General features: G+C 49.6%; 3 protein-coding genes across 3 annotated transcripts; 2 read left to right on the plus strand and 1 right to left on the minus strand.

Moving 5' to 3' along the window:
- The first annotated feature begins 331 nt into the window (after window positions 1–331).
- C7974DRAFT_74676 (amino acid/polyamine transporter I) lies at window positions 332–2,786 on the plus strand. The gene is made up of 5 exons (XM_046147207.1): window positions 332–673; window positions 735–808; window positions 860–1,247; window positions 1,306–1,999; window positions 2,053–2,786. The coding sequence occupies exons 1-5, from the start codon at window positions 510–512 to the stop codon at window positions 2,353–2,355; spliced, it is 1,623 nt and encodes a 540-aa protein (XP_045991660.1). The 5' UTR covers window positions 332–509; the 3' UTR covers window positions 2,356–2,786.
- Window positions 2,787–3,209: 423 nt separating this feature from the next.
- C7974DRAFT_322238 (uncharacterized protein) lies at window positions 3,210–3,780 on the minus strand (the record flags this gene model as incomplete). Its single annotated transcript, XM_046138847.1, has 2 exons — window positions 3,210–3,400; window positions 3,450–3,780. Coding segments are annotated over 2 exons (522 nt in total), but the record flags the coding sequence as incomplete, so codon positions are not given.
- Window positions 3,781–4,794: 1,014 nt separating this feature from the next.
- On the plus strand, window positions 4,795–7,186 carry C7974DRAFT_74704 (fungal-specific transcription factor domain-containing protein). The gene is made up of 4 exons (XM_046147208.1): window positions 4,795–5,047; window positions 5,097–5,196; window positions 5,254–6,005; window positions 6,065–7,186. The coding sequence occupies exons 2-4, from the start codon at window positions 5,101–5,103 to the stop codon at window positions 7,164–7,166; spliced, it is 1,950 nt and encodes a 649-aa protein (XP_045991662.1). The 5' UTR covers window positions 4,795–5,047; window positions 5,097–5,100; the 3' UTR covers window positions 7,167–7,186.
- The last annotated feature ends 4,119 nt before the right edge of the window (window positions 7,187–11,305 follow it).

An 11,305-nucleotide genomic window follows, 5' to 3' on the forward strand; every position in this document is an offset into this window, starting at 1 on the left:
CTGATCCGGACCAACGACGCCACCTTAAGATATCTTCAACGTTATAGTCGTCCACGGCATAATTGCAAGGCCGCACACATGTGCGAACCTTCAGTCAAGACGAAGGAAAATCAAGCAGCAGCTGTAGGCTCGACCCTTGACATGCGGAACTGACGAGCGAGCTGAGCTGGATGGGAGCGGCCTAGAAAAGGACCATGCTGCATTGGGAGAAACTTCGCTATCTTTTCTCACACGATGGCGACTTTCATAGGTTCGCGATATCACCGGCAACCTATCACAACAACAGCCTTATGAGATAGAGGCGTCGAGAGACAACGGGTCCCTATCTAGTGTATCTTTATCACATTGGGCTCTGGACCTAAGACCACTGCCTTTGTGGGATAGCGAGGTGGATGCAGTGAAGAAGACTTTGTACAAATATACAGCGGAGAAGGTATGAGCTGGATAACACGCAAGAATTTTCTTGCCGGCCATCGACGACTGTGATCTCTAGTCGTAAAAGGGACACCATGCCTGTTTCAGAAAATGACGCTACACATCAACTGCCCCATACATTCGGGCTTTGGAGTGGTATCAGTGTAGGATGGCTCACCTTGAACGTCTTTGGAGGCATGTCCTTCATCCTCTTTGTCGGTCTTTCCGCAGGAGGAATTCCCACTATACTTTACAGCTTGTACGTATTCTGAAGACCCGAAGTTCCTGATCGATAGAGTATTACTGACACGTAAACTCAGTATTGGATCCTGTTTTTGTGTCATCTGCATCATCTTGACCTTTGCACAATGTGCTTCGCGTTTCGCTACGGCTGGTACGAACTATCAAGTGCTTCCTCAGAGCAGATCACTGACACTCGACGCAGGCGGCGCCTATCACTTCGCCACCTTCTTACTGCCCAAGAAATATCGCCGGCAATGCGCGTATCCTCTTGGTTGGCTCAACTACTGCGGTTGGGTCTTCACCCACGCGGCTTGCTGTGCCATAGTTGCAACATTGACCATGGCGTTGGTAAATCTCTGCGACGATGACTTCGATGTGAGTACCAGGTGGCAGCTCTTCCTCGTATATGTTGCGGTAGCTGCCACCTGCTGGATCATCAATCTCTTCGGGCTTAAGGGCATCCCGACGTTGGAGGTGATAGGGTGCTGGGCGACCGTGCTAGGCTTCATAGCGTTCACGGTTGCACTATTGGTGAAAGCTCCAAAAGCTTCCGCTCGTGACGTGTTCATCAAGACGAACAACAGTACTGGGTAAGTAAAAAAGACGCAATAGACCTCTCTTCGAGCTTTGATGCTGATCTTGAACCAGATATTCATCCACCTCCTTGGCGATCTTACTCGGCCTGTTCAACAGTTTCTCGACCCTGATGGGCCTCGACTGCCCAACACATCTTGCCGAAGAGGTCAAGGGGCCCAAGAAGATTATTCCCCGTATATTGGTGGTTGTCATTCTTTCGCAGACCATTGTAGGTGTCGTTTGGATTCTTGCCCTTGGGTTCTCCATCACAGACCTGGAGGCCATTACAGCAACATCTACGGGTGTTCCAATCCTTGAGCTCATCCGACTTGGAACTGGTAGCAATGCGGCTGCAATAGTATTCTGTATCATTCTACTTGTCAACAATGGCGCATCAGCACTAGGTGCTGCGGTGACCATGAGTCGTCAAGGATATGCTTTTGCCCGAGACGGAGGACTGTTCTGGAACAGCAAGCTCACCGAACTTTCGCCTCGCACACAACTCCCTGTATGGTCTATCAACATGCCGTCCGTCGTTGTCGTGGTAATTGGGCTCATCTACCTGTTCTCTTCGGCTGCTTTCAATGCCATCATTGGCTCACAAGCCATTTGCATGATCATCAGCTTCGGCTGCCCTGCTCTGATCATGCTACTGACCAACGGGTCTACGTTGCCAGAGAGCCCGAATTGGAACTTTGGGCGCTGGTCTAAGCCTATTTACATAGTGTCCGTGGCCTACTGCATATTGGTAGCCATTGTAGCGCTGGTATGTACCCCCCGCCTTCTTACAAGCATCTTGCTAATCACACTCCTCTACAGATACCGCAAGTCCATCCTGTGAACGCGATGAGCATGAACTACACCAGCCTGATAATTAGCATTTTTCTTATTGCGATGTCGCTGGCATGGTTCTTTGAGGGACGGAAGCTGTTCTCACCTCCGACCTACGTTGAGCTCGAAGCTGAGGTACTCCAAGGCCAGGATCTAGACGTAGATGAGGAGAAGATCTCCGGACCCGTTCTTAGCGATAAGAAGCGGACTAGGTCAGCATTGAATCTTCCATCTAAGCACGATAGTCGAGAAGTAGCTGATTTTAGTACATGTACTTTCATCGAGACGTAGATCCAGTTGGTAGACACGAGGTAATAACCTCCAGTATCTCTACTGGAGATCCTACAGTCACACGCTTGTAAGACTTGCATCTGTCTAGTGCACCCATACAACATTGGTGAAGTTTTGTAATTTTACTCCTAGGCTGTGGTCTCCTACAAGTGTCCTATCTGTGAAGAATTGGATCTAAAGAGGTTACGTCATCTTTTCTGTCTTCAGAACAGCCGCATCTGAGTCTTGATTGTATTTTCGTTACTTATGATACACTACAGCGCACGGACACTATAACAATTTTTACTTATACGCTTAGTGGTGTCTTTCTGGTTCTCCGGTCTTTCTCTGAATCCCAAGTCTCATCTTCGTCTACGTTGCTAGTTGATTGTTACACACCCACGACTATCTCTAGTACAGCTTGGATGCAAGTGATCCAGAATCTCCACATTCTGTACGGCTTGCAGTCAGTAAAATTGCAGCTCAGAAACATGCGCTTGCACTGATCGTACCTCCGATACCGCAGGGTGCGGCAAGTCTCCATCAGGGTAAGACTCAGGACGCTGTCCTGACAGGTGTCCAACAAGCGTTAACAAAGCGGATAATCAATGTTCGAGCTTGTCGCTACACGATCAGGGCTATGCACCATTTTTGTGCTCGGTTATCCTTTTGGTCGACGCAAACAGCGCCAGTTCGATTAGGCACAGTGCTAGCTTAGCCGTGTCTTTGTTCTAGCCGACGAAGAACCCTTGGAAGAGCGATCCTCCGTTAACGGTAGTTGCACCTTTGTAGTGCGGGCCACCTTGAGTGATTCCTAGGACTCACGACCCTGGCGCACCACCTATCTCAGAGCTGCTGCAATATGTGGACGGATCTCAAGCAATCTCCCGAGTGGACCTGATATCATCCGCTGCTACGACAAGCACTTCGACCCATCGGCGAACCTTACCAGTAACGGGGACAAATCCTGAGTCATCAACTGCACGGAAGTTCGTCATGTCCGCGTGGTTTTGTCGTGCTGCTATCGGGAAATAGTCTCGTAGTGTGACAGAATGCGCCGAGCTGACTGGCGGACTTTGAGTAGATTACGCTCTAGCACCTGATCAGTGTATGACTCACAGTTTGAACGCCGGGCAGAGGCAGCTCCTCATAAAAACATGTGATCTCAATTAGTGCAAGCCCGTCGTGGTTGCCTGCACGGATCATAGTGTGGAAGCAACCCTGGGTCCGCTCTAGCACTTCCGAGTCGCTTTTAAGGACCACGAGGATGTCAGCATTAGTTTGTTCGAGCACACTCATAGCCTTAGCCAGACTCTCCGCCCATTGTGCTAGGCCTGAGCCGTGTTGCAATGTGCCGAGAAACACAACGTTACTATAGCGTTCAAAGACTCTTAATGTGCGCTTCTGCTGTTTCCGTATTCTAGCGAGAGCCTGAGGGCGGATCAGCAGCCGTAGTCAGCTCATCGCTCAGATCAACAGCCTACATCCGCTCACACAAGCCTTTACGCAAGCGACATTTGTAGAGGATCCCTGTTAGCCTAGGTCTACCCCTATCACTTCCAGCCAACAGCGGTCCTTAGCATCTGCTAGCCCTTGTCAAACTAGTCTTCAGTCGAACGGTCAACGTGCTAGGATGCTCTGCTCCGAGATCTCTCTTGCACATTCTGAGCACCTCCTCTTGCAGCTTCTCCGCATTCTTCCACCAGTCATAGTCCCAGTATCTCGACGACAGGTTGTGCATGCTCGCTAGCGTGTCTGGTGGCTGACCGCTAGCTTTGCCTTGCCCTTTTCTATCACTTGCTCTAAGCGTGTACGACAGAGTTTTACGGTTACAACGCGCACTTCCTGCAATTCTGCGATAGAAGACCTTTTACCAGACCTTATAGTATCAATTTGCTGCAGTATATTAGTAATGCCAGGCATGGTGGTGGTTGAATCACGCTTCGCGGGTACGGTGTCACACTGGGGTATGGCACGCGAACATGGCTGACGCGTGCACAGACACGGTACCTAGGTACCGTACGACAGCGGGATGTCGTTAGTCTGGGATTCTGGCCCATCCTTGTGCACTCGACTTCTCCAGTTTAAACAGTGGCATGGTTTCACGACCTGTGAAGCCACGTCACGGTTGATAGATAAGGTCTTCTCTTCCGCAAGCCTACTTGATATCTCTTGATCCACAGCGCTTGCAATCCTACGCATAGCCGGGAAGCCAGGGACGTCTCGGCAATCCAAACAGCGGTTCTCCGATCCGTCGCCACTCCAGTATCAGCGCTCTGAGGCTCTCTCAGCTAGTAGATACATACTCGATCTTGAGATATTAGCTGCTGGTGTATACCTACGGAAATGGCCTCAGCCTCGGCTTACCCATCGAGCCTCGCACGGTCGTCAATGGGGCAACGCAAAGTCGCAATTCCACGGCAGCTCAAACCTTTTCAAAACACAAGTACAACAAAGGATAGGCACCGGGTTTCTCGAGCGTGCACAGCTGTATGTCCAGATTCATTACTCCCGAACAGCAATCAAGACTGATCTCACTGACCGACATTAATATCCGAGACTGACAAGCCTATTATTCTACTAACGATGCTTCCCTCAACTAGTGTCGGCTACACAAAATCAAGTGCAATGGTGGGCGACCGCGATGTCAGCATTGCATGACCACAAATCGGGATTGTGTATACATTCTACCTCGCTAAGATCGGCTGAAGACGTGAGTACGGTGTAGTCCATGACAAATCATCCTGCGCTGATAGACGAAGCATCATGAGACAGTGTCATGAGATGGCTACACTCCTGAAGAGACTGAGATCATATGCAAATACAGAAGACCACGTCAGGATTGGGCAAATCTTGAAAGATGTAAGCTTCCCCGACATATGTACTCGAATATCGTTCCTATGGCTAACGATGGCTCAGCTAGAAGGGGAAATGCCAGTATCTAGCCATCCAACAGCGCCCTTTGAACACGCCACGAGCGCCAACGGTACAAAAGAAACTCCAAAATCTGGTCCGCTGAACAACTGCAATGAACTTGATCAGGGACCAATGGATCCATTTGATGAGGATCTGAACGCTAATAATCGAGCTCGTGCCACTAGCTTTGTCGGGAGAAGCTCCGTGGTGCAATGGCTACGTGAAGTTGCAACGGCGCACTCAGAGCGAACGAGACGAAGCCCTGGCCAACATCCTGAACAATGCAGCTCGGCACTTGACAACGAAGCAACAAGTTTGTACAGCTTTTGGACCGACGGCGATAATCTCGAAGATGAACCTTACGTTGACTCTTACAAGCTACCCTCCCTAGAGATTGCTGAAGGTCTTTTAGATTGCTACATGAGTAAGGTGCATGATTCTTTCCCTATATTGATTCGCGCAACTTTCGAAGAACAGTTTCGCAGCTACTTCACTGCCTCACAGAACGACGGTTCCCCTTACATCAGTCGAGGATGGCGGGCTATTGTCAATCTAGTCTTTGCCATCGGTGCATACTATTCATACCTAGCGAAGCCAGATTGGCGAACCAATGAACGCGATCATATCCTCTATCAAGCAAGGGACAGAGCGTTGCACCTGGAGAAGGCTACCTTGACTTGTGATGTGGACATAACACAGGTAAAGGGGCTTGGGCTCCTTGCATTTTACTGGATGTCAGTTGGGCAAATCAGCCGGTAAGCTACTAATCAGATATACACCCAAACTCCCAAGAATTGCTGCTAATGAAGCAAAGTGCCTGGACAATCGTTGGCACAGCCCTCCGCTTTGCGTACCGGCTCGGGCTCCATGTTGACAACAACGACACTACCATACCGGAAGCAGAGCAGGAAATAATGAGACGGACGTGGTGGAGTTTGTACTCACTCGAGCAAAACCTTTGCGCTACAACAGGTCGTCCAAGCATAATAGTGGAATCTTTTTGTTCGGTCCCATTACCGGTCCCTGTCACAGAAAAACAGGCGATTGCAACTGGGTACCGGATGTGCGACGACAGCGCAAGCCTCGTGTTTAGGACCCAGGATCGACCTCCCAACATCTCGAAACTCGCTCTTGAATCAGTAGCATCAAACACCACGAACACAAACCCTGGGTCGTTTTTCACGGCTACGGTCCAATTGTATATGATCATACAAGATATACTCACGTCACTTTACTCTGCAAACTCCTTGGTCAGAGCCGCACAAGAAACCCAGCAGACCATGGTCGATCTAGGCCAGCGCCTCGACCAGTGGGCACTATCACTTCCCAAGGAGTTCAACTTCCATGAACTAACCACCGAAAACATTGAGTTTAATCGTGAACGTGTGCTCATTGGTTTCCAGGCTTGTAGCGCGAGAATGATGCTGACACGACCGTGCCTAGGAGCACAGGGAGAAGTCTGGAAAGAAGGAGTCGAGGCGAGCTTTGCCCGAAGAATGGGCGATGGCTGTATCGAGGCAGCAATAATGATCGTGGATTTCTTACCTGATCAGCCCAGTTCTGGGTTCATGTACGGTCAGGGGCCTTGGTGGTGTGTCGTCCATTATCTAATGCAAGCAGTCTCGATCTTTTGGCTAGGTTTGTCATACCCTTACGTTAAGCCACATGACGGAATGACGCTAGTTCGATATACCAAGAAGGTCGGTCGATGTTTGCAAGCCATGCATGATCCTATGGCTCAACGCGCCTTTAGAGTGGTTAAAAACCTGGTGGAATCTCTACCGAGCCAGTGGTCGTCAGGTGTCCCTGATCCATGGAGGGGAGGCTCTCCGCACGCAGAGCAGACGCAGAAGGACCACAGCAATGATTGGAAGCCTGCCCGTCGACCGTTATCGATCCAAGGCCTTATCCAGTGACCGCTCGGGGGCATGGGATGGAGGACGGCACCGCATTTTCCTATTCCACAAGCGATCTTTGCAATTTTGATCTGCCATGCAACTCGATGAAACTGTGCTCCGAATGACGTTGTGTGACAAATGGTAAAACACCAAACACATTGACGACACGAAATTTGGTATTCGCCCAGTTTATTGAACGCAAACGTTCGCTTATGGCGCCGATCGACAAGCTAGAACTCAGCCGTACCGTGTCCGTGCGCGCAATGCGCGGATTCGCGCAATGCGCGGGATCACCAAAACACCTCTATTATCTCAGCCCCACAACAATACAACGCGATGGGATTAGAAGAAGCTCTTCAAGAGTGTGATACTTTTGTATCTCAAGATGATATTCCTTGGTCTAAAATAGCTGAAAAGTATGGTGTTGTACGCTCAACGTTGACGCGAACCTACCGACGCGAAACGCGATCGCGTCAAGCGCAGGCAGTTGCACAGCAAAAGCTCACCCTACAACAAGAAGTAGAGCTTGTGAAGTATGTAGAAGAGCTTACCAGTCGTCGAGTTCCACCTACACGAGAGATGATTCGAAATTTTGCGTCAGCAGTAGCCAAAGAGCCAGTCTCCGAGAGCTGGGTTACGCGCTTTATCAACAAGTACACCATCAATCTTATCTCTAAATACTCCACTGGAATGGACTCTGATCGTCACAACGCTGACTCACACTCAAAGTACAAGCTCTACTTCGACCTGCTGCAGGCCAAGATTGATGAGTATAACGTTGAGGTGGAAGATACATACAATATGGATGAGAAGGGGTTCTTGATTGGTATCACCACTAGGACCAAGCACGTGTTCAGCAGGCGTATGTGGGAGAAGGGGGAGGTTAAAGCAACGCTTCGAGATGGTAATCGTGCCTGGGTGACGCTCATAGCCTGTGTGTGCGGTGATGGATCAGCACTGCCCCCAGGCCTCCTATACGAGTCTGCCAATAACACTATTCAAAAGAGCTGGGTAGAGGAAATCAAGGCAGGCGAGCACAACGCATTTGTTTCCTCATCGCCTACTGGCTGGACCAACAACGATATAGGCCTTGCCTGGCTCAAACAGGTCTTCAATCGCTTCACCAAGGCCAAGGCTCGAAGGAAGTACCGCCTTCTGATTCTTGATGGCCACGGCAGCCACGTAACGATGGACTTCATCAACTACTGCGATAAGAACAAGATACTCCTAGCCATCTTACCTCCCCACTCAACCCACACGCTCCAGCCACTTGATGTGGTGATGTTCAAGCCTCTATCAACTGCATACTCAAAGGAGCTCACAACGTACCTTCACCATGGCCAGGGACTGGCAAAGGTCAAGAAGAGTGACTTCTTCCACCTCTTCTGGAAGGCCTGGGTAGGTACATTCACCCAGGAGTTGATACTCAGATCGTTTGAGGCAACTGGGATAGCCCCCCTCCAACCCAACGTTATCCTTCAACGATTTGAGAAGCCATCCCTAGAGGCCTCTGATAGCAATTCAAGCTCTAATTCAGTCTATTCTGGCAAGGATTGGCTCAAAATTGAGACCTTACTGCGTAAGGTAGCTAAGGATGAAGGTAGTAAGGAGCTGAGGAAGATCAGCCGTTCACTCCACCACATTTCAATTCAGAACTCACTACTCCACCACGAGATAGCAGGCCTAAAGGAGGTCCTAAAGACCCAGAAGAAGCACAAGAACAAGAGCAGGACTCTTAATCTGCAACAGAAGAAGTGGGCACAAGGTGGAGCAGTTTTCTGGTCGCCTCGGAAGGTAGAGGAAGCTCGTCAGCGTGAGAAGACTAAACAACAAGAGCAGCGCGCAGAGGAGCCTAGAAAAGCTGAGATGGCTGAGCTTAGGAAGGCTAATAAGCTATACAAGGAGAAGATTGTAGAGGAGAAGCGTGTGCGGCGAGCAAGAGAGAAGGAAGAGCGTGAGCAGGCCAAGGCTCAGAAGGCTGCAGAAGAAGCCGAACAGAAAGCTATAAAGGAGCGTGATAAAAAGCTTCAGAACTCTCAAAAAGCCATACAATTATCCCAAAGAGGCAGAGGCAGGCCCTCAAAAGCTGCAGCAGCTAAGAAGAAGCCTGCGCGTTGTGGTGTAGGTGCTCGTAGGGCACCTAAGCCTGCAACGCCTCCTCCACCTCCTCGTACCCATAAGACCCGTAGCGGCCGCACTGCAACTCTATATAATTAAGTTATATAGCAAAATCTCTTTATATATATCTACAGAACACTCTACTACATTATTATATAGTAATAGCTATTGTACGTGGTTGTGCAGCCTCATTATTACAGGTACCTATTAGGTGGGTTCGGCGCATTGCGCGAATCCGCGCATTGCGCGCACGGACACGGTAATTAGCAGCGGACTTGCCAAGTGCTCGTGACGCAGCCCGCTACCGGTACCGTGTCCGTGCACCCAATGCACGGATTCAACCAATGCACGGGGAACGCGATTTGCAGCCCAACTTCAACGCGTAATTACTCAACCACCAATGCCAGGAATTAAAGAAGCGCTTGACGAAATTAGTGCTTTAAAGCCTGATGAAAAACTTTGCTATACTACAATTGCGAGAAATCATGGTGTTGATCGCTCCACGTTGTCGCGCACGCATCGACTCAATCAGGGTCCTTGACGCGTCGCAAACGAGAACTAGCAGAAACTCAACCACTAACAAGAAGTAGACTTAGTTAAGTATATAGAAACATTGACAGCGCGTTACTGTACACCTACTAGGCACATGATACGAAATTTTGCATCCTCTGTTGCCTTAGAGCCCTGCTCGGATAGCTGGGTTACGCGCTTCCTCAACTGTTACTATGACAAACTTACCTACCAATGGAGCACGGGGATGGACTCCAATCGCCACAACGCTGATTTAGTACGAAAGTACGAGCTTTACTTTGAGCTTCTGCAAGCCAAAATCACTAAGTATAAGCTGGAGCCTGAGCACACATACAATATGGATGAGAAGGGGTTCGCAATTGGGGTGCTAGGGCGTACTAAACGGGTGTTTAGTAGGCGTCAATATGAGAAGAAGGAGGTCAGGCAGGCTCTTCAAGATGGCTCACGTGAGTGGGTGAGCCTTCTGGCTTGCATCTGCGCTGATGGTACTGCTCTTCCTCCTGGCATTGTCTTGGGGTCAAAAAACTCCACTATACAAAGCAGCTGGGTGGCAGATATTGAGGCAGGAAAGCACTTAGTTCACGTCGCCTCTTCGCCGTCGGGATGGACGAATAATGACATAGGATTGGCCTGGCTTGAGCAGGTTTTTAACCGTTATACAAAGGCAAAGGCACGGTTAAAGTACCGCCTCTTGATTGTAGATGGCTACGGCAGTTACCTGACTCAGGATTTCCTCGAATACTGTTACTAGAAACGGATTATACTTGCAGTTTTACCCCCTTACAGTACCTAGACGCTGCAGCCCCTAGATGTAGTCTGCTTTAAACCTCTTGCTTCCAACTACTCCTACGAACTTGATAACTACCTCTAGGCATCCTAAGGCCTCTCCCCACTATTAAAAGCCGACTTTTTCAGACTTTTCTGGCCTGCCTGGGTGGCTACGTTCCAGGAAGATCTCATACTCAAGGCCTTCACAGCCACTGGCATATCCCTAGTTAACGCCGACGTTATCCTTGATAGATTCTGCCACGCAACCCCTGACGACTTAGGATTAGTCTCCTCTGGTTCTACAGCTTATTCTGCAGAAGACTGGCTTAAAGCTTGCACCACGCTTCAAGCAGAAGTCAAGGATCACCGCAGTGTAGGTGCGCGGAAGCTGGGTCAAACTATCCATCACCTATTAACCTAAGTTGAGTTACTTCAGGTTGAAATTGATGGCCTGCGGAAGGAGCTATACTGAAAGCGGAAGCGTTAGAAGCAACCTAACAGGCAATTGGACCTGCAACAGCATCAGGAGTATCATGGAGGTGCAATGATGTGGTCTCCTCGTGCCTTCTGGGAGGCGCGAGCTCGCATGGAAGTACAAGAACGAGAGAGGCAAGAAGAGGAGCTAAAAAAGGTAGAGATGAAGGAGTTAGCAGCCGCTAATAAGCTATATAAGGAGAAGATTGCAGCAGAAAAGCGTGATCAACGGGAGAAGGAGAAGGCAGCGAGAGACCAGGCGCGGG

The sequence above is a fragment of the Boeremia exigua genome (genome assembly GCF_020726555.1).
Source record: "Boeremia exigua strain MPI-SDFR-AT-0100 chromosome Unknown C7974scaffold_14, whole genome shotgun sequence".
Taxonomy (NCBI): domain Eukaryota; kingdom Fungi; phylum Ascomycota; class Dothideomycetes; order Pleosporales; family Didymellaceae; genus Boeremia; species Boeremia exigua.